Source organism: Hesperophylax consimilis, chromosome 28, assembly GCF_061612785.1.
Source record: "Hesperophylax consimilis isolate HC1 chromosome 28, BYU_Hcon_1.0, whole genome shotgun sequence".
Taxonomy (NCBI): Eukaryota; Metazoa; Arthropoda; class Insecta; order Trichoptera; family Limnephilidae; genus Hesperophylax; species Hesperophylax consimilis.
The window spans coordinates 8476097-8503590 of NC_142863.1; the positions used below are offsets into that span (position 1 = coordinate 8476097).

At 32.5% G+C, this 27494-nt stretch overlaps 1 protein-coding gene across 3 annotated transcripts in view; it reads left to right on the plus strand.

The window, feature by feature from the left end:
- Positions 1 to 9164: 9164 nt before the first annotated feature.
- Positions 9165 to 27494, plus strand: part of LOC149410129 (uncharacterized) — a 48248-nt gene continuing 29918 nt past the window's right edge. Inside the window, exons 1-2 of one of the 3 annotated variants that reach the window (XM_089648478.1) lie at positions 9165 to 9522; positions 9883 to 10177. In XM_089648478.1, the coding sequence (XP_089504604.1) occupies positions 9983 to 10177 (195 nt within the window). In that variant the 5' untranslated portion in view covers positions 9165 to 9522; positions 9883 to 9982. Of the gene's footprint in view, positions 9523 to 9882; positions 10178 to 27494 lie in introns of those variants that run through there. The other 2 variants (XM_089648480.1, XM_089648481.1) reach the window with 2 other exon arrangements.

Genomic DNA, 27494 nt, shown 5'->3' on the forward strand with positions numbered 1-27494 from the left:
AAATGCAAAATGCAAAATACCTATTTTCAAAATGCAATGAAAATGCAAAATGGTTTCTCAGGTTTCAATTAAAATAATTATAGAATTTTTAAACAATTTTGTCATTTAATAATGGACATCAATGTAGAACAAACATATTACATGATGGTAAATCCAAAAACACCACGACTACAGATTATGAAACCACAAAAAATTTGCGCGGGACTAATATTGCCAACGTAAAAACATAGAAACTGCTATCTAAGATTTAATATTACAGAGTCATGGCCCCATTTTCAGTATTTGAATCAGTATTTTTTGTAATGGTATCACTCAATTGCCAGGGCTTCTACCAGGGAGCAACTTGACAAATGGAAATTATCTCTCATAGCGAGGTTGAGGACCGACTGATATTTGGGCTTAAGAAAAAAAATTGAGTGGAGATAGTAGGAAGAATGTTGCAAAAGCATTTAAAATGGAAAATGCACTGAGAAAAGCATTTAAAATGCAAAATGCAAAATGGTTTTTAGAAAAGCATTTAAAATGCAAAATGGAAAATACCCATTTTGCATTTTGCATTTCCATTTGAAATGGATTTATTTGAAATAAAGCACATCTCTGCTGTAAACATAACAACAGCAGTTATTTGAAAAAATTTTGAATAATCGAAAAAAAAAATTTTAACCTCTCGGTTGCCGAAAAAAAAAATCTTTATAAATCTATTGAGATTGAAATTTTTTTGGGTACTACGAGTTACCGGACACCGTGTATAAAAAAGCTTTTGCATGAATTAGGTAATAAGTTGTATTTATTTCAAAGAATTTGTTTTAAGTATCAAAAAGCAGGTTAAATTCTTTCTGCAGAAATGGCTTTAAATACCCAATTGAAAATTGAGCATTTTAATATTGCGTAATTAATCTAGTAACCTGCCTTGAATTATTGTGTAAGTAGGTACTTATCATTTATTAATCATATTATTAATAAAAAATAATATTTGTTTATGAAACGATTGTTTTATTCGGTCAAAAACCAAGGTTCGTAATAGAGGTGGGTCCTATGAGTACTCTTCGTTACTGGGTACAATGAGTACAGGTACAAAAAAATACCTGTGACAAAATACTCAAAAGTATTGATTCAGAATAAGTAATTCTAATGAACTCGCATAAATTCTGCCCACATATTCCCCACAAATATTCTAGGGGAGCTTGATTCCCCGTTTTATTATTCGAAATCCGTGGGGGGGGGGTAGTTACAGAATTTCTGAAAAACATTATTCCCCACAAAAAAATTTCAAAATGAATACTCCCCACGAAATATTTGAAATCCATGGGGGGGGTTATTACAGAACTTCGCTGAAAAAATATTCCGCACAGGCAAAATCATCATATGTGATTCCCCACAATAATTTTTCATAATCCATGTGGGGGGGGGGGTAGCTACGGAATTCCATTTCGAAAAAATTACCCACATTTTTCCCGTCGCTAAATGTCAGATCGAATACTACCCATCAAGAAAATACCTATCATAAATACCTATCATAAATACCTACTAAAAATACCCAACAAAAATACTCATCAAAAATACCCATCGAAAATACCTATCAGAAATACCTACTAAAAATACCCATCAAAAATACCTACTGAAAATACCCATAAAAATACCCATTGAAAATACCTATCAAAAATACCTACTGAAAATACCCATCAAAAATACCTATTAAAAATACCTACCAAAAATACCTGGTAAAAATACCTAAATATTTAGTCCCGGTATAAAATACTCATGAGTATTTTGGAACCAGGTATTTTAGAGATCTGTCACAAGTACAAAGTATCGCATAGAAATACCCGGTACTTTTACTGGGTACGATAAATACGCCTCACCTCTAGTTCGTAACAAAAATATTTATGTACTTACCTGTATACATTTTCTACGACCCTCGGTCAAAAACCTCGTAAATAAACGGAATATCTAACCTGAATTAATACTGGCAGTTGTTGTAGAAATTTTTTGACGTTTGAAAACAAAACGGAACTAAAATAAAATCACTGTTCGTGTCTGTCTGTTTGTACGCTTAGTTCTTCTAAACTACGCAACGTATTTTTATAGGGTTTCCACTATAATTTAGAGAATTTCTTCCGAAAGGTCTATATATTAAATACATGCATATTATATTTATAGAAAGTAGAAAAAAGTCGATGTGTTGTAATCAAGTCGTTTATCTCTCAAGCTTTAGCCAGCGTTAGCAATGTAAGCGCCAGAAAAAATATTTTTACGACCTGATTACAAAAAATCGACTTTTCTCTACTTTCTGTAAATATAATGTGCATGTATTATATATATAAACCTTCCGGAAGAAATTCTCTAAATGATAGTGAAAACCCTATCAAAATCCGTTGCATAGTTTAAAAGAACTAATCGCGATAAACAGACAGACGCAGATAGCGACTTTGTTTCATACTATTTATATTTATGTATTTATTGACGCCCTATTGGGCTTTTAAGTACATACAAATTACAAATTTCATTTTTAGCAACAGTATAAAACAAACAATACAAAATCGAAATAAAATATAATGATTTCTCATACATTATTTACATTTAAAAAGTGGTGGACTAATTTGGCTTTATGTATTGAAGTTTAAATTAAATATGTCAGCGACATCACTTAGTTCATTGCCCAACCTATGTATTCTTTCTAACACAGAATTCGTAGCGAAGTTATTGTTGTAGAATAAAATATTCCGTCTAGTATATTTTGGAGGTATATGTAAAGATAGCAAGTTTATAGTGTCAGGGCAGTCTAACCTTGAATGAACAATTTTATACATATAATAAAAGAAGATCAAATATTTTTCGCCTTTCAGATAATTTCGATAAGTTAAGTTTACTGCGTAAATTGACATAATTGATTTCAATAATAGGAATACCAATTTTGAAATTAATAAAACGTAAAATTTTTTTTTTAATTTTTTCAATTTGTAAACAATGAGAGTTGAAATTAGGACACCAAATGGTTGCATTGTATTCAACCTGACTTCTAACCAGAGACGTGTATAGTAATTTTATAGTTTTTATGTTATTAAAGTCTTTAGCGATTCGATTTCGAGAATAAATCCAAGCATTTGTAATCCCTTACTGGTAATGCTATTAATGTGATTCAAGAAGCGTAATTTGGAGTCAAAGATAACTCAAATGTCATTGAAATAAGTCAATTATAGATAAAAAAAAAAACTCCAAAGTCATTTATAGATAAAAAAATATATTTATATTATGTTTATTTAATTATTTATATATACGCCTAAAAAGGCTTTTACATAAAAGTGATACATGATGCAGCGTACATAGGAGAATATCTGTATTATACAGGAGATACTGACAGTAAATAGATGTAATCCATTGTAAAGTAGGTAAAAAATACACAATTGTAAAATTGTGATTACAATAATATTGAGAAAATATTAAGAAATAATAAAAAAAAACTAAATATGAAGCAATATTAGTAAAACGTAAGAGTAACATAAAGAAATTACAACACTACATATTCATTACAGAAATTACAACACTATACATCCATCAAAGCGACATTGAATACGTTAGCAGAATCAGTAAGCGCCATCGTACACAAGCCACGACAGATGGACGTTCGGGCAACATAATCGCCAAATTCACCTCCCGCAAGAAGAAGGACGAATTCGTCGCAGCCATCAAAAAAAGAAAAGGAATCACTACCAAGGCCATCGGGATGGTTGGAGCTGACCAGAGGATCTTCATCAACGACCATCTCACGCGGAAGAATAAATCTATATTGAGGTGCGCTAAAGCATTTAAAAACGAACACAACTATCAGTTTTTATGGATAAGAAGTGCAAAAATCTACCTACGGAAAAACGAAACATCACCACCCATACACGTCTCATGCGAATTACAGCTAAAAAACCTTGTCTAACTACCATTGCAATGTTAAACCACCTATCCTCTGATAACTACTATTTTTTTCGTATTTTTTTTCATATTTTTTTCAATATCACCCTTTTTACATTAACCCCACATGCTAATAATTACACTAACTGCTCACTACTACATTCTATAATATACTCACTCACTTTAATTCATAATAATAGTGTGTTGTGCTTTGCTAAGCCCAGTGGACTCATGACTAATAACATAACTCTAGAATATAATATTCTTCAAATATATTCTACAGAAACCGAACATAATAATGTAATTACCGAAAATTCGCAATGCATGATTCATTAATAATTTTTTATCAAAATTCAAGAGGTTTGCGCTCGAAAACACAGGAATTTCATCAAAATATACTGCTCAATAATTATGACTTGATCTTCATTACGGAAAGTTGGTTGGTTGATAGTATCCGAGATGAGGAATTATTTGATAATCGCTATTCTGTTTACAGAAATGATAGAGATATACACCGCACTAGTAAATCAACTGGCGGAGGCGTACTCATAGGAATTAAAAAAGATTTTTTTGTTACCCCCCGCTCTTGGAAATCAGACGCTGAGGATATCTGGATAACTGTCAATACATCAAAATCGAATCGTCATTGTTATAATATTCATATGTGCTGCGTGTATTTACCTAGCGTCGGTCCAAAATTAACATCATCAGAAAGATTAGCATTATTTACTAGTCATACCAATACTATTTCTGACTTAACAATCCGTTTTCCCAATGACAAGTTTTTAATCATTGGCGACTATAACATGCCCAATATCGAATGGAATAATCAACAAATGCCAAGTAATAGAGATCAATGTGCAATCGCGTTACTTAACTGCTTATCTTTTGCAAATTTAACCCAATTTAACCATTTACCTAACAAATTCGGTCGAATTCTGGACCTCGTCTTCTGTAACACTTCAGTTAATGTGTCGCTTGCCGACCACCCATTAGTTAAAGAAGATGCTCATCATAAATCATTGATTGTAGAACTAGAATTTCCATCCACTATTGCAACCCTCTCAACTCCTCGAACAATAAAATTATTCCATAAAGCAGATTATGCAGAGATCAATGAGAGACTGAAAGAAACCGACTGGTCAACCGTTATAAATGCACCGGATGTAAATACAGCGTTAAATTCGTTTTATGCTATAATTGAACAGATTATCGAAGTGTTTATTCCTAAGAAAGTTGTAAAATCTGGAAAATACCCACTATGGTACACGGCAGCCTTAATAAAAATAACAAACGAAAAATTAAAATTCTTTAGAAAATGGAAGCGCCATCGGAACCCCCTTGATTATCTTTCATTTTCATTGCTTCGCAAAAGGCAAAAAACAGTCGCTTCAGCAGCTTACAAAACCTACATTTCTACGATAGAATCCGGTATACAGCATAATGTTAAAAAAATATGGTCCTACGTCAATTCTCAAAGAAAATCTCCTGCCATCCCTGATCATATGATTTACGGTGAAAAAACTGCTAATGACAGTAGAGGAGTAGCCAACTTATTTTCTGAGTATTTTGGATCTGTATTTTCTAATGCTCAACCTGCACATACAAGCAATGCCAGTTTTTGCTCTAATTCAAATAGCATAATCAACTCAATCGAGATCAATGAAGACATCACATTCAAATACCTTAAGTCCATTGATATCAAAAAGGGACCAGGGGACGATCAACTTCCAGGGATCTTCATAAATTATTGTAGTAAACAATTGACACCCCCCATTTTTGCTATTTTCAAACTGTCATTAACTGAAGGAACATTTCCCGACAAGTGGAAAACAGCCTTGATTACCCCAATATATAAAAATGGCAGTAAAAATGATGTCTCGAACTATCGACCTATATCCAAATTACCAATACTAAGTAAAGTATTGGAAAAAATTGTTTACGATCAATTATATTCAACTATCTCACCCTCACTCTTAAATAATCAACACGGCTTCATCAAAAATCGCTCCACAACTTCAAATCTGGCATTTTTTACAAATTTTCTTCATGCTCAAATGGATATGCGATGCCAGGTAGATGCCATTTATACGGATTATTCTAAAGCATTTGACCGTGTTAATCATTATATTCTTTTACAAAAGTTATTAGGTCTAGGAATTCACGGTGACCTCTATAGATGGATCGCATCATACGTCAATAATCGGCACCAAATCACGGTTGTCAATGGTTTTGCATCTTGCTTAACGGAAATCGTCTCAGGTGTGCCCCAGGGGTCGCATCTTGGACCACTCTTATTTAATATTTATATAAATGACATTTACGTTTGCTTTAAAAATAGTTACTTTGTTTTATACGCGGATGACATGAAAATTTATAAAGCTATACAGTGTTTATCCGATTGTATGGAATTGCAAAGCGATCTTGATAATTTGTGCATATACTGTGAATCAAATTTATTGTCCTTAAACATATCTAAGTGTCACTCGATTACATTTACTAGAAATAAAAACAAAATCATCTATCCATACAACTTGAATAACAAACCTTTACAACCTATGTCTACGTGTAAAGATCTAGGTGTTTACTTAGATAGCAAATTAATTTTTGACAAGCACATTGAACACATTATTTCAAAATCCTACAGAATGCTAGGTTTCTTATTAAGAATATGCAAAGTTTTCAAAAGTGCTAAAACTCTGAAAATGTTGTTTTGTTCATTGGTCAGAAGTCCACTGGAGTATGCTTCCACAATATGGAATCCTCAATATAAGGTATACATAGATTTAGTAGAAAGTATACAGAATAAATTTTCGAAACATTTACTCAAGAAATACAACAATACTACAAATAATATGTTAACTTTACAAAAAAGACGCACATTGTCAGACCTGTTGTTTCTACATAATCTGCTAAATAATAAAATAGATTGTCCCGAATTGCTATCCGTAATTGGTTTAAATGTTCCAACGAGGCGTACCAGGCACACTACACTATTTCATATTGAAGCCAACAATACCAATGCAGCAAACAATTCAGTTATTACTCGCGCAATCACAACATACACCCATTACGAAAAATTACTACATTTAGACATCTTTCATGATTCCTTTCTAACATACAAAACTAACTTATTAAATTTCTTAGCATGACATATTTCAAAAATATTTTCACATCAATTTTCAAAACTCCTATTTATTAACAGTCAATTACAATTCGTGAGCTTATTATAATTCTTGTTTTCAATTCATTTATTATTTATTATTTTTATTTTTATCCACACACTTCCTTCCTTTTATAACAATCTCAGGCGAAATTACATAATGATATTTTATGGACATACGTAATAGGTACTACAACTATGTAATAACTAAAAATATCTAATTGTATCTAATTGTACTGTGTATGTCTTAACAAATAAATAAATAAAATAAATAAATAAATTAAGACAAAACATTCAAAATAATTTACCAACGCTACTCTAATTTGTAGGATTCGACAAAGCTTATTTATTTTTCTTTTCCTTTTCAATATGTTGTATTTTTTTTAAGTGTAATATCCTTGTAAATGTTGTTGCTTTGTAGTTAAGCATTTATGAAGTAAAAGACAGAATACAAATCTAGTAACATTATATTATATACAACAACAACAAATAATTTCAAAATGACAATGTTTCAATGAGCAAAAATTACTTTATTATGCTATATTTTGAAAACTATTCTATATGAAAGAAACCACATAAAAGTGACATTCCCAAATAATGTAGCTTGAATGGTTTTACCAAAACGCAGTAGATATGATAATTAGGAATAATTAAGTTCTATGTAAGTACCTACATAGGTACTTTCTGTGTTTAATTAATTGTCTTTGATTACATTTACGGGAAGCCAAAATTTTGGTGACTGCCTAAATCGGATGGCTTTAGATAGTGAGGTGGTGACAAATACACACACGGCCTGAAAGTGTTAAGTTACTTGCGTTTCTTTCACGGGTATTTTTTTTTAAATTTACGCAACTATTTATGACACGCCTATATAATATCTAACTGCACTTCGAGGAAACATTTGGATTGTAGGCAAGTACCGCGATAGGAAACCAGTTAATTTACTCAACGCGATTTATCTCCATCAAATTTAATTAGTCCGAAATAATAATTATAATGAGAAAGCACTAAACGAAATAAGTAATAATAATGAAACTGACAAATCAAGAAATTGTAGCGCTACTTTCGTGATTTAGAATAATGTAAACGGAATACTCTATACTGATAGATGTTAAATAAGTTATTCTAAAGTAGAGAGCGGCACTCCCCTCTCGCATCCCATAAATCTTCTTTTGCTCGAAATGTAATGTTATGTAGAATCGGTACATCGAGCTGCACGCGAGCATATTTTTCATATGTGTGTCTCTAAGCGGTAAAATGCACTTGGCTCCATCAGCTGAAGGCAAATAGGCCAATGAAAACCTATCAAACCAGTCTTCAACCAAAATCATGGGCGCATTCTTGTCCTCTTCATTAAATTAAATACCTCAAAACTCGCTGCTCCCATCCTACATACCAGTTAGGTAGGTAAGGCGTAGGTACCTACCTCGTTACTTGCTACAAAGCTCACAGCTGGCTACTTTACTTCCTACAACATAGGTACTTATTCGGTATACTTATTACAAAATGATCTATGCGTTTAGAGAAGCTCCAACAATTTAGATACATTTTGTAATTTGACCTATTTAAATAACGCCATCTAGCAAAATGAATGTTAAATAGTAAAATCATCTAAGTAATTAAATGCGAAAATACATTTTGATACAGTTATTTTTTTAGTTCGCTTTTTCCCCGCCAAGATCGCTGATCTTTAAATTATTTTTAACGTGAATAAGTTTCCACGATAACAGGAATCACATTCTATCCACGTACATACTTACAATATTTACGTATCACAATGGATGACGTTTCAGGAAGCTCTCGTAATTTTGTGAATGTATCGGACGCTGATATTTGTAGCAGCACTATCTAGCGGCATGAAAGTACACTATGAAATTATTCAAAGTATTTTTAGTTTGAAAATAATAATGTTGATGTGTGTTGTTTTAGTTCACGTTCGTTTCGCCAGGGTTGAGTGTGTTTTTAGTTGTATAAATTACAGATTAGATTCCGGTTTAATGATATTCATTGAACAAAATTCTTGAAAAAAGTCGTATCTACCTACGCATCTCGATTATGTACTTTATAGAGACCTACTTTACCGTTGTGTAATAAACATTACAAGTGTGACTGTAGTGAGCTGTCATCTGATGTCAACAAGAGAAGATGACGAATGCTATCTCTCTTCAACAAAACACAACTAGTTTTTATTCTATTATGGCGTGTTCTTTTATTTGTTGCGTGTGAAAACTGTGAAATTGTTAAAAATGACGGTCTCGATGTTCATGTGTGCCGTGAAAACTTTTTAACTTTCGTAAATCAAACTCCGTCTCGACAATAATATTAAATTCATCCGAGTGAAACGTCGTCTTAGATAAAGTTACGAAAGTTTTGAGGTCAAGTAGTTGGTGTTAGTAGTGGAGTGGTGCTACAAACAAAAATGCCACTAATGTTCTAATTACGTGGGGAAATATCTTGTATGAATGCATACCACACTAGACTTGATCTAGTTGTATTTTTATAATCCGTTATTAGACAGTTTCAGAAGATTCAATAAAACAAACCATGTTCGGCCGCGGTTCACTTTATATTTATAATAATATATTCAAAAAGACGGGCTAAATAATTATTACAATTGATATTCTAATTTAACTCTTTAAAAGATGTCATAAAAATCGTCAAAGTTTTAGCTTTCAAAATTATCTTTTTCATCGAAAGGTGTAATAATTTATTACGAGTGTTCTACTTTCGAATTGATGTGTTTTATCGAAAGAATGTAAAAGTTGACGGAAGATCTCCCTAGATGCGTTGTAATTTGTAATACGTTGATGTCGTAGATCGGAGTTTTACTTCAGTCGGGTTTACGCGTGATATTATTTTTAATTAGTTTTAAATGCTACATTTAATGCGTGTAAAGTTGCGGAAGATGGTTAAGAAATGATGACAGATGACAGTGCTACGGATGTCAGTAAATATGGCAGTGTAGAATTAATTGGGAGCTCTGATATTAAGGAAGACCAAAGTTCGGATCAATTTGATTTTGAAAGTGTTGAAGACGGAACGGCCACGGAGAATGAAGGCGATAGCGAAGACGCTAATTCCCCGAACCACCCAGTTGTAAAAGTAAAAACGGTAAATTACTATAATTATAACTAATTCATACATCATAAATTCCTTAAACATGCCAACAATGACCCGTTTCAGCATCATAATCCACACATTCGAAATCTTTTATTTATTTATGTAAGTACTGTTATAATTACATATTATTGTGTCACTCCTAATTTATTGATATCAATCAAAGTTCAACATCCGATTTTTTTATTTTAATGAAATGGGGACACTTTTGTTTTTAAGCCATTATAGTTGTGGGATGAACAACCTAATCAGTGACCCTATGTTTATGTTTTATGAATTATAATTCGCAAAATCCCGAAAATGCACCCCTGCCACACTAACTTAAATACAATTATATTTCAAAATTTTAAAATTAGAGTAATCATGTAAGTTTTTAGATTTTTCAGAGTAATCATGTTAGATCTGCAATTTATTTGGTTTTTTAACAAGAATTTGGTTGCTATTGTGATGGTCTGTAGCCATGTAAAATATTCAGTTGGCTTTCAAGTAACTGTTTCATGTGATATTATACATTTTTTTTAATTAGCTACCATTCATAAAGTCATAAACGAAATTTACACAGTAGGAAACTCAACTCTCATAATTATCTTGGAATAACATTAATTATTGAACCTTTATCTATACATTTTAATAGATAAAGTGTTCATTACATATTATTTAATTTGTTATTCAATATTAACATTATTTCATAGTATGTACCTGCACTACATAACTGTTTCAAGAAATATATGTTTTTAAATGATTCCATTTGTAATTATTTTTAGTACCTACCTACCTACCATTGAATTCAATATGATTAACAGAGGCATTACATACCGTAAAATGGGGTGACTTTTTCAATTTTCAACTTTGAAACTAAATAACTTTGGTAAATTTATAGACAACTAGCTGTACCCCGACATGCGTTGCTGTGGCTCAGACTATCTGTGTAGATAGAGAAACAATAGCGCGTTTTGCTTTTACGTCCTAAAAGCATGTTTTTTACCGGTCACAAGTCACAAGTGACATCTATATAATATAGGTATATAAAAACACATGCGTAAACGAAAGCAAAGTTGTGTCAACATTTCAAAGCAATCGGTGAAGAATTTTCGGATATTTAAGAATTTGAACAAACAAACACTTAAATTTTTATTTATATATATAGGGAGACGTTTAATATGCAAATTTTATTTTAAAATCACTTTGTATCAGTTAGAAAATAATGAGATGTAAGCATTTCAGTTTCCCGAAATGAAAAATGATGCATTTTTAATTCAATTAAAATCTTTCGTTCACTTAGTGGCTATTGTTATTGATGTCAAAGTTTTAAGGTTAGTTTGTTCTTCTCTTATTTAACCTAAAATATTAACCTGTGATCCTAAAATAGCTTCTTAGATTCTTAGTTTGGGTTTAATTGAAAAATAAATAAAACCGAGCCTAAAAAAAATTATTTTTTTGTCAAAACATGGCGTGAACAAAAGTCATCAAATTTTCAGTTTTTTTAACAACATAACTATTAAATTACGCTATTTTCATTTCTGGAAATTGAAATACTCAATTCTCATCCATGTCTAACTGATACAAAGTTTTTTTTATAAATAAAATGTGTATTTTCTGTATATATACCTGTTTATTTTATTGTACCGCCCAAGAGTCCCAACTGCTCTTAACTGCCAGTGATACTATGGCATCCTCAATTGGGGTATGTTGTAAGGCAGTAGGTAGTGGGGTGTGGAAGGAGATGGAGAAGTCCCTATCTATTCAGATCTGCAAACACGGCTAAAGCCATTTCAAGCAACGTTTTGATTCTGAATGGTGTCTTTCAGTGGGATATTTTCACAAATTTTAAATACCTTTATAAATCTGTGGAACATTTAAGATTTATTTTTCTGATTAGGATTATTGTATTAAAAATATTTAATTTTCATTCATAAATATTAATATCAAAAACAATCTAAAACCGCAAATTCAAAAACGGTTCCAACTGGCTACAACGTCATTATGACATAGAAAACGCCAGTGTCTGGTAAGATGGCTGTCATGTCAAAAGTTCCATTTTTCTCAATCAAAGTTAAGCTTGAAGGTTAGGAAATAAGCATAAATTATTAAAATATACCAAACTAACACTCTAAAAACCCATTTTGTGCATATTTACATGCATTGTTATTATAAATATAAGTTGAAATCAAGTGTTGTTTTTTAAAAGAGCCTTTTGCATGCAGCAGAATTCGACAAGTTTACCAAAAATTATTCGTCAACATAAAAAATAAAATATCTTCACTATCATAATTTTTTTCGGGAATAAAAAAAACTCAAAATACCCTATTGTTGCAGATTTCTGCGATGATCAAAGTCGCCCCCCGATTCAAAAGTCACCCCGTATTACAGTCCTTAATTTAATATTCAGTATTTACAGTAAACACAGATCAAAGTACCTAACTGTTTCTTGAAATATTTATTTTTATTATTAGTCCATATTCCATGGATTTTTAAATATTCCATATACATGTGTTTGGTTTTCAATATACCGTTTGTTACATGATTACATATCTCTGAATAACATTATAGAACCTTTATCTTTACATTTTAATAGATAAAAAGCTTAAATTTTAATTTAATTGTGTGTTCCGCAACTAAACGATTGAAAGAACATAATAATTATAACAGACTCCACACAGGGCGTTTGGTAAGTGATGCATTATCCCCCGCATTCCGAATTTCTACCGATATACAGGGTGTATCGGCACGTACCCGACAAACTTTAACCAGCTATTCCTTAGCACATTTGGAGTAAAAAATGTTATGGGCACTTTGCTGTCCGGTAACGTTTTTTTTTAATAAAAAATTTATTATTCATATTTTCACCACATATCACCACTGTTTTATCCTTTGTCAAAGTTTGAAAACCCATCTGGCAAATATTTTATTCGAATTCCGTTGAATAATGCACGTGTGTACCTATATTGGCGCACTTTTACAAGCACAGCGAAATGGCACGGCACCATTCGTCTCATTTTTAACTATTATTATTTAGTGTGTGCGAAAGAGCGAAGACGCTTTTTGACATACTTGCTTATAACAGCTGTTGAACACGAAACGCAATGCCAATGACAGTGATGTAGTGTGGAAATTTTATTTTTTTTTGTTTTTAATTGAAAAAAAAATGCTACCGGACAGCAAAGTGCCCATAACATTTTTTACTCCAAATGTGCTAAGGAATAGCTGGTTAAATTTTGTCGGGTTAGTGCCGATACACCCTGTATAACAAATTTCTCTTGCCATAAGTTCCTAAAAAATATGTGTTTTGTTTTGACGATAACATTTATAGATCTGAATCAGTAATTATATGAAATTCCTTGATAGAAAATAATCATGAAGTATGCTCCGAAAATATTAAAACAACATTTTTTTCTATTATTTAACATGTTATAAACATGAAAAAATTCACAGTATCTTAATGCAACTTAGGCATTTGTCGAGAGATTTTTGCTCTATTTTGATAATTATCGTTTTTTTTATATTAGCACCATCCCTGTATAATTCATATTTACTTATCTGCCTTTCAAACCATCTTCTTCTTCTTTTTGAACACTTACTACGGAGCCTTAAATTGAAAATTTAATTGATATTATGTATTACGCACTAAAAAAATAATCCTATCTTAGGGCCGGTATTTCAGTATAATAATTAAATAAGTTAAATTATTTTTGGTTTTTTGTTTTGGTATAGCCGTCAAATACAGGATAACAAGAACTATTAAGCTTAGCCTCGTCGTAACTATTAGTATTAGCGGAGTTTTCGTGGATAGATTGCCTCCGTAATTATGTTTGTTCAATGCGTTTTGGGTCTTCCCAGGACTTCAGGTACAAATTAAAAGTAATGTCCAGTTCCTATTAAGCGCTCGGCAATTACTCAATATCGATAGAAACTCACTGAGGGAAGTAGTAGAACTATTACTAGGTTACTGTCTACTCGCACGCACAGACACACTCACATATGCATCTGTTGGGAGTAGAAAGGATCAATGGATCTAGGAAATGTGAAGCGTTAATAAATAAACCGAATATTCATACATTTTCCTTTAATATAACCACCGTAATGATAGCTATAGTTTGAGCGATAGTTACCCAAATTTGGGTAGCACCGCTAATAATCTTGAGTGATAGCTACCCAAATTTGAGTAGCACTGCTAATAACTTGAGCGATAGCTACCCAAATTTGGGCAGCACCGCTAAAAATCTTGAGCGATAGCTACCCAAATTTGGGCAGCACTGCTAATAATCTTTAGCGATTGGTACCCAAATTTTGTACTTCCCGCTACCAGCTAATATGTTTAGTTGCTAACTTTATTAAGCTTCAATTTAATACCAAAATTCCTCGTGAAATATTCTAGATAATGTTTTGTGTCGCGTAAACGCCACTGTTAATATCTGGTTACCTGTTAAAAATATCATTTTTTAATGTCTGACTATAGACATTTCCAGAGAATATATATAAGTTGACAAATATTGTCCCAAATAAGTATATGTTATCATTTCGCTAATTAATATACAGAATACACGCATTTATAAATTAAAAGATTTTAATTTTTTGTTTCTTTAAAACCTAAAAATATGAGATAAGCGATGAAATATACGTGGATTTACTGTCTTTAAACCACAGTATGCAGTTTATATGTTTCCATATTAATATTCGTAAGTATGATTTTTGGAAAGAGCGCGGTCGAATACAAAACTGAATGCCCAGAAATCTCTATCACTTAAAACATTTTTTTTTTAAATACACTTTCGCTACAAATATCATGTATGAGAATAGCGGGTGTGTGGGTATCAATACGATACCATGTTCATGATACTTTTATAAATAACTAGTGGACCCCGCAATTCTTCGCTATTGCTAATGTCCTTCTTGGGTGTCTCCAACTTCTTTCACCATTCACTACTGTATACTACAATGTTACTGTTAAAAAAACTGCATTACATCGACTTTCATTCGACTCCCTATCTCATTCCAATGCACAGATATTGCGTTAAGTATTCCTCACGCGTCCCCGACATCTTATACCATTCAAACTGCTCTCTAAATACTATTGGCACTAATAAGAACAAACTTTAAAATTTTCAGTAATATCGGCTTAAACGTATCATATGCAGGTTGAATTTTTATATATTAAAATTTCCTTCAATATTGTATATCAATTACCAGTCGTCCTGTATACATAATGTACTAATTTTTTGTACATTGACTTTATTAAATCTTGTTTTTATCAACATATTTTCAAGTAGAGATAAAAATACCATTATTAAAAGTAGATAGAGTGTTATTTTAAAACCTAATCTTTTTAGGTAGGTATATAAAAATATAACTTATACTCTTTACAATCCTTGTTTTACAAGTTATTCATAATGAAATAAATTGAACATCATACCATTAAATACTATATCTAATTTCTGGGTTCATTAAAACTAAAGTTTATAAAGTTGATATTTTTGTTTTTGGATTTAAACCTCTGTGGTTCGAATCCCAGTAGTTTCAATAAACTTTTTTCCCTTGTGTGTTTTTCTAATGCATTTTTAATTATTTAAGTTTATTGAGGAAACAAACAGTTTTTCAATTTTATAACCAGTGAAGTTTCCACATAAAATTCATGTTTCCACATAAAAAAACACCTTAATGAAAATAACTGAGATATCTTAGATATGGTTCCATGATAACTCAACACAGTGACAATTCAACACACTTTTAAAAAGTTATATAAAGTCATTAGAAACGATGAAAAAAAAATTTTTTTTTGACCTAACCTAATCTACTTAACCCAGTTAATAAAGTTTTTGTTTCATCGCTTTCCATGACTTTATATAACTTTTTAAAGATGTGATGAATTATCATTGTGATGATTTATCCGGTCACCCTTAGATATCTTACACACCATAATGAAAATAACTGAGATATCTTTGATATCTTACACACCATAATGAAAATAACTGAGATATCTTAGATATCTTACACACAATAATGAAAATAACTGAGATATCTTAGATATCTTACACACCATAATGAAAATAACTGAGATATCTTAGATATCTCACACACAGCAAGGGGAGAGGGTACGTAATTAACAATTTGATTTTATTTTCTCCAATATGCATTTCGTAAACTGAACTAGGGACAAAAGGAAAATATCGGCATCTGAAAATATATTATTGTATTTTGTGCACGTCCTTCTGAAAAATGAATGTTGTATGTAGTTATTTTTTGAGTGTGGGATGTGGAATAGTTTGTTTGACTGTGTGTTTTAAACTGGATAGTGGAAATGAACATTTTCCAAATGGTAATTGTTGTCAACAGCTTTGTGGATAATTTTTTGTTCAGACATATCTCTTCTATCTGCTAATGTTGATAGTTTGTGGAGTGCCAATGAGTCTTTTAAATGTTGGGGTGGTCGGAAGGATTCAAAGTCTAGCATACAGGGTGCGTTAACTTCTTGATGGCCGGCGCTAAATTATTACCGCGCGCCAGCTGATTCTATTTTCATAATAACTTAATTGTATTTTGCAAAATGATGTTTTTGTAAATTGTATAGTCTAGTCTTACCAGATAATGTGATTATATATTTATAAAAATACAGGGTTTTCCAATAAGAGGTGTTATTTTGATATTCAATCGTAAAAGATCAATGGTTTCGTTGCTTGTGTGGCACGTAGCGCCGTCTTGTTGAAAGTAAACGTTGTCCAGATCAATACCATTCAATTCCGGCCATAAAAAATCATTAATCAAACTCTCGATAGCGCAATCCATTCACCGTAACTGTTGCTCCAGCCTCATTTTCGAAAAAGTAAGGTCCAATGACTTCGCCGGACCATAAACCGCACCAAACAGTCACACGTTGAGGATAGAGAGGCTTTTCAACAATAACTCTTTTCCGAGCCCCAGATGCGACAATTTTGCTTGTTGACGAAGCCACGGAGGTGGAAATGGGCCTCATCACTCAAGATGATTTGCATTTGATTCACTCTTAAGTGAATTTTAATAATTTCAATGCGTTGTTGAAGCGTGTATCGTTCCATTTTTATTAATGGCGTAGTTTCTTATACATTTCAAAGTTTGTTATACATTTGTCTAAATAAGTGTGTTTTTATATATTTTTTCATTACAATTTTAATTTTTATTTAAGTTAGCATTCAAAATTTTTAGTGTTTCAAAAAATATATGTTTATTTCTGATAATAAATCAAATATGAGAGCGTTCCTTCATTTCACCTTTCAAAAACAATTTTCATCACCTTTCAAAAACACCTTTCATCACCTTTCAAAAACACCTTTCATCACCTTTCAAAAACACCTTTCATCACCTTTCAAAAACATCTTTCATGACCTTTCAAAAACAACTTTCATCACCTTTCAAAAACAGCTTTCATCACCTTTAAAAAACAACTTTCATCACCTTTCAAAAACAGTTTTTAGTTTTCGGATACGTACAGAAATATTCCGTTTATTTGGATTTTATTGCAAAGCGGAAATACTCCGACCGTCTGACTCCGAATAATGGCCGAGTGGTTAGAGGCGTTGTCCCTTTAAGACAGAGATCCCGAGTTCGATTCCCAGTCGAGACCATTACCTTTTTAGTTTTCTGTGTCTTGTTCTGTTTCATGTTTCGTTCAGATTTATCAGTATTATCTTCTTCTTCAATGTTATTAGATACTATACATTAAAGTTATGCCAATAAAATTTTTATATAAGTAAGTTTAGTTAAGCGCCGTCAAGCCAAAGTACTGTATCTACAGATGTGGCTTATTGCCATAACAGGGGCGAATGGTCCGCGAAACAAAAAGAAAGCATTTTGTGTGACTGTAGATGATACAGTATTTGGCAGCTGGTGTGAAATACATCTCATGAATTGTGAATACCTGACATAAATATACATGTACATCTGGTAAGAAATTCTAATTTAGATACAGAATATTATAATTGGTTAGTTTAAGTGTGCTGTGATAGTTGGAGAGTATTATTGAAAAGTACATTCTATTTTTTAATGCGAAACTGCAGAGTTTTAACCCAACCGTTTGGAGCCAGGGAGTTTATGACATTCCCGATTGGAGTATATTGTGAGGCTGAAGATATTGGGGAGGGAAAGGTGATGGAAGGTGGGGAAGTACCGGGCTATTCAAATCTGGTCACCAAACACAGCCAAAGCCATTTCAAGCAACATTTCAATTCATAATGGTCTCAAAGTTTTAGACTAGAGCGATACTGAGAGTATCTCCCACTCTGGCCGTGACATCTGGCTTGCTAGTCGAGAGCCTTACGCCCTCGACCACGGCCTCAACAACATTTATATAAAATAATGTATAGTATACTGTCGTGTTTGGTGATCAGATCTGAACCAGGTACTCTTCACCTTCCTCTCTCTCCCATCTCCTTTCCCTCCGCAATACCTCCAGACTCACAACATACCCAATTTGGGATGCCATAGTCTCACTGGCTCCATACGGTTGAGAGCAGTAGCAGTTAGTAATCTTGGGCAGTATTCACATTAAAAAAAAATTATTATAGCTAGTAATTCTATAAAAAGTAATAATTTTTTAATTTAATAAATTAGAACCAAAATTTCCTCTGAAATCGTAAGATTTGTAAGTAGGTACTTAAATAACTATCTACTTAATTGCAAACCATGCATTTTATGTAACATATTTGAAATTTCAAATAAGGAATCATTCAATTTGTCCAAAGTAAAGTCATAATATCAATGAAAATTCTTTTTTCAAACATTCTTCGAGCAGATAGGTACCATAATATTTTAATTATATTTAAAAAATACGGTCCATACGGTTCAGAGCAGTAGCAGTTAGTAATCTTGGGCAGTATTCACATTAAAAAAATAAATTATTATAGCTAGTAATTCTATAAACAGTAATAATTTTCCAATTTAATAAATTGGAACTAAAATTTCCTCTGTAATCGTATGATTTGTAAGTAGGTACTTAAATAAATATCTACTTAATTGCAAACCATGCATTTTATGTAACATATTTGAAATTTCAAATAAGGAATCATTCAATTTGTCCAAAGTAAAGTCATAATCTCAATGACAATTCTTTTTTCAAACATTCTTCGAGCAGATAGGTACCATAATATTTTTAAAAAAATCAAGTAAGAAAGTCCAAATAAACACGAGGGCTCCACATTTGAAAAACGAATCTTTACTGACCCATTAAAATGGCTACCATCTTGAAACTGAAATGAAAGGAACAAACAAATTTACAGACAAGAAATGCAAAACTTCTCCACGCTTAGTCAATTATTATTAAATCTTCTATATAAATAAAAATGTAAATGTTCGTTTGTTCAAAATCTTAAATCTCCGAAAGTTCTACACAGATTGCTTTGAAATTTTGACACAAACTGTCAAAAGTAAAACTGTTAATAATAATAATATTTATTCAAGTGATATTAACATGTTTTTGTTTTATCTTTTAGTTCTGGTATGCGTATACCTAAATTGTTTGCATTCTTAAGGCGATGCACTACGTCGTGTAATATTTTAAATTGAGCCGCTATCAATAACAACCCTTACGTAGATGGCGATAATGTTTAAATTCCCGCTTAACACCATCCGCCTGTTTTGATTTTGCAAGAAAAAAACATGGCCAAAAAGTGCCTTTCATTTTATTTTGTGGATGTTCAGGCATAAATATTTAATTATTTTTCAATCATTTTACAAATAACTTAATTTGCCACATTATACAATAAAATATAACCGAAACTGGGTTCGTAAGTAGGAGATTTTGAACTTTAAAGCAGTTTTCATAGGCCTTTACATTATTTTTTTCTGGGCTTATAAAAAGACTTATCTAAAAAATACTCGATTATTTAAAAGGCCAAGATGTATTCTACTCGCAGTATTTAATTAAAGCATCTGAAACATTTCTAGGTGACCAAATTTTCAAACCAAAAACACATGATTTTGCATTACTACGTATGGCATCGCCTTAACACACTTTTGTAAACAACGTTATGAATTTTACCTGCAAAAAATAATGCAAACATTATTTTGATCATAGACTTTACAAAACAGTAGACTTGCCCTAATGTAAAATCTGGGTATCATTTCGAAGAGCTGGAGACAAACCATGTGACCATATTTTTGGCACCAAGAGGGTTCGAGAATGCCTGCGCAGAAAATTAAAGTTTGCTAAAGTATGATAACTGTTCTGCAGCACAGTCCATTGTAGGACTTTTCTGCGCAGAGTCGGAATGTTTATTTTTAGCCGAACCATCTACAAATCAATCGATGTAAACATGAGTGAGGTGAGTAAATTTTGACACGTAAAAGCACACGTAATTAAATACTGTAACAAAATATTTGATTTAGGAAACGAGCCCAAATTTTTTTTTACCCGATTTGAGATTTTCGATTAAGGTTTTTACGCAGTCAGCAATTTACACACCATTGTAAAAAGGACTATGTGAACAGATTATATTTTTGGACACAAGATACTGATAGGACAATGCGAGTTGCCTGTATAGTGTAAGATTCATTTATTCACTTTCTATCTCCCCGCTCCCCGTCACTTCGTTTGTTTCCCTCTCCCTCATGAGCAGGTCTATTGTCGTTGCAAATGTTAATCCACGCTAAAAGACGGCTTAAATATAATTTTTACTACCAAGATAGGGCTGGCCCCGTGCAGGTGCAATTGGAGCAGTCCGCTCCCGGCGCCAATTTGCTAAGGTGCAGATAACACCTATCGCCAGGAGCCGTTTGACTCAGCGCCCTGCACCGAGATTTTGCATTTGAGTAAAATTTTATCTTATAGCGATCTACCTCGGCGGAAACGACCGTGAGTCTTTTCAGTTTGAAGGACTTTTAAAACTGTTGGTAGCAACATTGATAAATTAATAGATTTAACATTCTTAATTCATGTTATCAATCTATGATAAGATAGTACACAATTATTAAAATTTTATTTTATTGGTTAGATCAAAATTTAACAAATGATACATAAAAGTTCAGATTACATTCATCTTTTTTATCTCATTTAAAACTTTTCTATTTAGTTGTCATATTTAAAAAAAAAAAATTAAAAACCGCGCTGGTGTTTTTAATTTTTACTATAAAGCAGTAAATTTAAACTCATGTCCTCTGTTGCTGTCTGTGTTAGACTCCTTGGCTCTAAACCCTGTAGAAAAATGTGACCCACTGTTGAATTTGACAGCCATCAGTCTAGAGTCCCAAAATTCTTGACTTTGCATCTTAACAAACGGGTTGTAATCTTTAGCGGTATTTCAGTAGGAGGTACTTCGAAGAAATAGCGTCATTGATCCCTTCGGCACCGGGGCATAGTTGTAAAACACGCCAAAAAGGCGCCCAACATTGACACGCGCCAAGAACTGGTTGTTTCTACAAGTGGTTCTTTAATTCAACAGCTCGGTTGTGGAACGATTTGCCGGCCTCTGTGTTTCCTTCGTCCTACAACATGGGTCTCTTCAAGACTTCCTCTCCTCAAAAGCATCCTCTAAGACAGTGTTTCCCACGGTGGGACATAACGCCTCAGAGGTGGGGCACCACACTTCAGAGATGAGACACGTAGGCATTCCACATACAAAGGGGAACACTCATCAATCATACAAAAAAAATTTAGCACCATAAGCGATTTACTCATTAAAAAACGAAATCGATTGGATATAACTAATACAGGGGACCTAAGACTGAAATTAAATAAGTTAGATCCGGACATAAAATTTCTTTGTCGCAAGCGTAACTGAATTTAATAATGAAGTGTGTGTTTGTACCAAAATGTAATTGTAACTTGTGTTTTATTATTTTTTTCTACTTAATTACATTTTCAATTTGTGTTATTAGAATAGGGGTTCATATCTTTAGAAACATATTACAATGTGAATTGAAAATTTACCTGCTGTTTAATTAAAAAAGATGCCAGTGGGGCATTTGACGGCCGGCATAGTCCAGTGGTAACGCATTGGACTGCCATTCCGAAGGTCGCGGGTTCAAACCCGGCGTGCGCAAATAAATTTTATTTGATTGATTTGTGTTATTTCACAATTAATTAATTAAAATAATATATAGTATATATGCGGCACGTTCCAGAGTGGAAGATACTACCAGTATCGCCCTGGTGTAAGACCACCATTCAGAATTGAAACGTTGCTCCAAATGGCTTTAGCCGTGTTTAATGACTAGATCTGAATAGCCAGGTACTTCCCCACCTTCCTCTTTCCCTTCCCCACTTACCTTCAGCCTCACAACATCCCCCAATTGGGGATGCCATAGTCTCACTGGCTCCAGACGGGAGCAGTTGGGACTCTTGTGAGATATCACTATAAAAAAATTAAAAAAAATAAAAATCTGACTTTTGAAAAGACTATGGTGGGGCATGGCATAAAGAAGGCTGGGAAACACTGCTCTAAGATGACATAGGCCCTGAGGAAATGTTTCTCCCCTTCGTTTTTACCTTGTTTCAGACTGGAACTGTTGGTACAAGAATGAAATATTTGTTGAAACGGGTTTAAGTATGTTTATTGACTAAACCTGGATAGCCATACACTTCCCCATCTCCTTCCTCTCCCCGGTTCCTTCATCCACTGGCTCTGGGCAGTTGGGATATACATATATATATATAGTGATTTACAACATCTCTTTCCTTTCGTAGTCAACTATTTGAAATACCAAATCACGTGAAAGTACCGAATTCCATTAACCTATTTGGAAATGATCTGGTTTAATATTCGTAGTTTAGTGGGAACCTTCGGGTGGAAGTGGATTGAGTAACCAGTAATTAATAGCTAACTCTCCTTTAACTCTTCAGGCCTATGGAAAATTTATCGTTTCTTAAAGACGCTGTCAGAAAGTCGAAGAATTTGTGTGCATTTCCTTCTCAATAAAATCCAAATAATTGGAATATTTCTGATTGTATCTGATAATCCAAAACTGTTTTTGAAAGGTGATGAAATACGCTTTCACATTCTATTATTAAATATATATTTTTTTAAATGGCTCACCTTACGTTTGTTTGTTTAAACACCGAACTAAAATTACCGATAATGAAAAAATTTATTACACAAATGTATTTTAAACATTACTGCCACCTCACCTTTTTGTCAAATGTAATAATTTAATTATTGAAGACAATATTAGCGATTCCTAAACGAAAATTTGAAACAGAAAAAGATACGGTCACATCTAGGACTCCAATAGTATGATACAGTTAAATATGACCGAAGGGGATAGGGTCCCATTAGCTCAGTGGTAGAGCGGTGCCCCGGCAAGGCAAGGACCAGGGTTCGAGTCCTAGATGTGACCGTATCTTTTTCTGATGTTTCTGTTTCAAATTTTCGTTTAGGAATAGCTAATATTGTCGTCAATAATTGTTATATCTCTGCTTTACTATGCAGATTTAGTGTTGGGAACTCTTGTGAAAAGTAAAAGGTTCTTTACAATAATTGTGTCTATTTACGTTACAATAAATAAATCTGTATTTAGCTACACTGTTCATTACCCGAGGGTTGGTAATTATCTGTTTCTAGAAGCTTGTTGTCTGGCAATAATATCCCACAGGCAAATGCTACACTCTAGCGACATCTGTCGGACTCTGAGTAAGCTTTATGACTGGTGCCATCTATTGCTTGAAAACCCAACTTATTACCAAACATCACAATAATAATTATTATTAAATATTACAATTTGGGGTTTTACTCATTAAGTTATTCCGACAAATAAAAAATGTAAATAATTTCTTAAATTGTAAAATGGGGGCCTCAGCACGGGTAAACAACCCAGTGAGGCCAACATTACTGAATTGAAATATGAAATATTGTAAAAAAATGTATCAACAATAAAAAATAAAAATAAAATTAATAAAAAACTAATTTTTCTTAAAATGCGGTCGGAACCTTTGGTTTCATAGAGGATTACATTTTAATTAATCTGTGGTCATCACGAACTTCTATATTTGAATATAAAGCGTGGTTTTTTCTCTTTTTAACACCATTTAATTCATATTTGTAACCATGAGGGTAAGGGAGACGACGATTTCTATGAGACCATACCAACTGTTCCCAAAAGTTAACAAATTGACTCTGCAGGTAATAACTGTTTGTTCCCAAAAGTTAACAAATTGACTCTGCAGGTAATAACTGTTTGTTCCCAAAAGTTAACAAATTGACTCTGCAGGTAATAACTGTTTGTTCCCAAAAGTTAACAAATTGACTCTGCAGGTAATAACTGTTTGTTCCCAAAAGTTAACAAATTGACTCTGCAGGTAATAACTGTTTGTTCCCAAAAGTTAACAAATTGACTCTGCAGGTAATAACTGTTTGTTCCCAAAAGTTAACAAATTGACTCCGCAGGTAATAACGGTTTGTTCCCAAAAGTTAACAAATTGACTCTGCAGGTAATAACTGTTTGTTCCCAAAAGTCAACAAATTGCCTCTGCAGATAATAACTGTTTGTTCCCAAAAGTTAACAAAAATACAAGTCTTCATTTCGAAAACTTGTGTTTAAGGCGAAGCACCAAGAAGTACATAACACAAAAACATGTGTTTTTGATTTGAAATTTTGACCACTTAGAATTATCTCAGATGCTTAAATAAAATACTGCGAGTGGAACACATCTTGGCCTTTGAAATAATCAAGTATTTTTTTTGATACGTCTTTTTATTTGCCCAGAAAAAAATAAAGTATCAGCCACATAAGAACTGCTTTGAAGTTCAAAATCTCTTACTTACGAACCCCATTTTTGGTTATGGTTTTATTGTATTATGTGGCAAATTAAGTTCTTTAGAAAATGATCGTAAAACATTTAAATATTTGTGCCTGAACTTTGCAAAATAAAAAAAATATTAAAAACACTGCGCATCGCTTTATGTAACCCGATTTGTGGAGATTTGGAGATAGGGGGGTAGTACCTTGTTTTAAATCATCGCAGCGGTCTTTTGTATCACTTTCACATAAATTAATTAATCAGAGCTGTCGGCCGGAAATCGAAAGGACACGGGTTCATGTCCCGTTGGCGTCATGTATCTTTTATCAGGAGATTTTTCAATGTGGATGAGTGTTTCAGGCTAATAATTATTGCTTATAAAATAATTGTTACCCTTTGTGCTATGCATAAAAAATCTTGTCTTAAACATTAGTTTACCAAAAAAATAATAATTAATATTTGACAAGTTCTAGTATCTTCACCAAAAATGTAGACAATCTGTCTCGACGCCATCTAGTGAGAGAGTTAGCACTTACAATGCCTTTATCATATAAAATAAAGTTGGTTGTTTCAGGTGAAAAAATGTAACAAGCAGTAATTATTGAATGAAACACTAGTATATATTGAATTATTTCGCGGATGAGAGATAAGCCGCTATAGCTCAGTGGTCAGAGCTGTCGGCCGGAAATCGAAAGGACACGGGTTCATGTCCCGTTGGCGTCATGTATCTTTTATCAGGAGATTTTTCATTGTAAATTAATTGTATTATATTAATAAATTAATTGTATTTATTTTCACCGGAGTATATTCGGGAGTGGTATTTTCTGCAGGTAAAGTTTGCCCGAGTTATCTCGAGAGGACACAGGCGCAGTCCTTAAGCGGTTAAACTACTCTACAGCAAAGTTGCCAATATCCATATCCCAATCATGAAATACCAGCAAATATACAGAAAAATGCCACACGGTTAATACCCACTTCTTTGTATCAGTTACATAATAATGAGAAGTATTTATTTTCGTTTCCATGAATGGAAAATAATACATTTTAATAGGTATTTCGTCCAAATTAAAATCGATTGTTCATTTGGCAGCTATTGTTATTGATATGAAAGTTTTAGAGATAGTTTTTTTTTTCTTCTCTTAAACCCAAAATATGAACCAAAAATAGGTTATCACGTTCTTAGTTTGGGTTTGGTTAGAAAATAAATAATTAAACTATTTTAATAGTTGTCCTAGTGGTGGTTCCATGGTATTTCATCAAAATGGCAATTAAGGCGATGCCATACGTAGTAATGCAAAATCATGTGTTTTTGGTTTGAAAATTTGTTCGCCTAGAAATGTTTCAGATGCTTTAATTAAATACTGCGAGTAGAATACATCTTGGCCTTTGAAATAATCGAGTGTTTTTTAGATAAGTCTTTTTATAAGCCCAGAAAAAAATAATGTAAAGGCCTATGAAAACTGCTTTAAAGTTCAAAATCTCCCACTTACGAACCCATTTTCGGTTATGATTTTATTGTATAATGTGGAAAATTAAGTTATTTATAAAATGATCGAAAAAAAAATATATATTTATGCCTATTTATCCACAAAATAAAATAAAAGGCACTTTTTGGCCATGTTTTTTTCTTGCATAAATCAAAACAGGCGGATGAAACAAAAATAAACCTTATCGCCATTTACGTAAGGGTTGTTATTGATAGCGGCCCAATTTAAAATATTACACAACGTAGTGTATCGCCTTAAACACACCTTTAAAAAGTGATATAGAGTCATTAAAAGTGATGAAACAAAAACTAGGTTAAATAGTTACCTATGTAACCTATTTAAACTAGTTTTTGTTTCATCACCTTTCATGACTTTATATCACTTTTTGTAGATGTGTTGAACTGCCATTTTGATGAGATACCCGGTCACCCCTAGTGGTAAAGTGCGCTAACTTCGGGAGGTATAGAAGTTAGAGAAAAAAAGATACATAACTTTTTTCGAAATTCAATAGAAGTATATTTATTTTCTCTTACTAACAATTCAACCTTTTTACCTAAAAACTACCTTAAAATGTTGAATTTTCGAAAGAAGTTATTTATATTTTTTACTTGTACTATCATGTAGAATCACCTTCCAAAGTCAGCGCACTTTACCCCCGGACACCCTGTACTATTATGTCAAAACATGGCGCAGAGAAATTATCAGTTTTTTTTAACGAAAAATCTACTAAAATATATTATTTCTATTTTTGGTTACTGAAAGGGTCAATCCGCACCAAATCATCCAGGCCATGTCACCCACCATCTCAGATTTTGATGAAACTTTAAATTTTTAATCCTTCCATATAGATAAGAAAATATACCAAATTTTACCTTCCTACCTCAACTCATTTTTTTTTTATGGGCAGTTGAAGTTTGGGCAAAATAAGCGTTTTTACATATTCCGAGCACTCCGGAAGAGCTTGTACCTTCAATGAAAAAAAATTGTATCTTTGTCATTTATAGTGCAAATGCAATGAAAATTTTCAATATTATCAAGAAAACTATGCTGATTGCAGAAAAAAAAAATAAACCCTTTACATTTATCTACTTGACTTTAAAAAATTACCAAAAGTAATTTTTTAAGT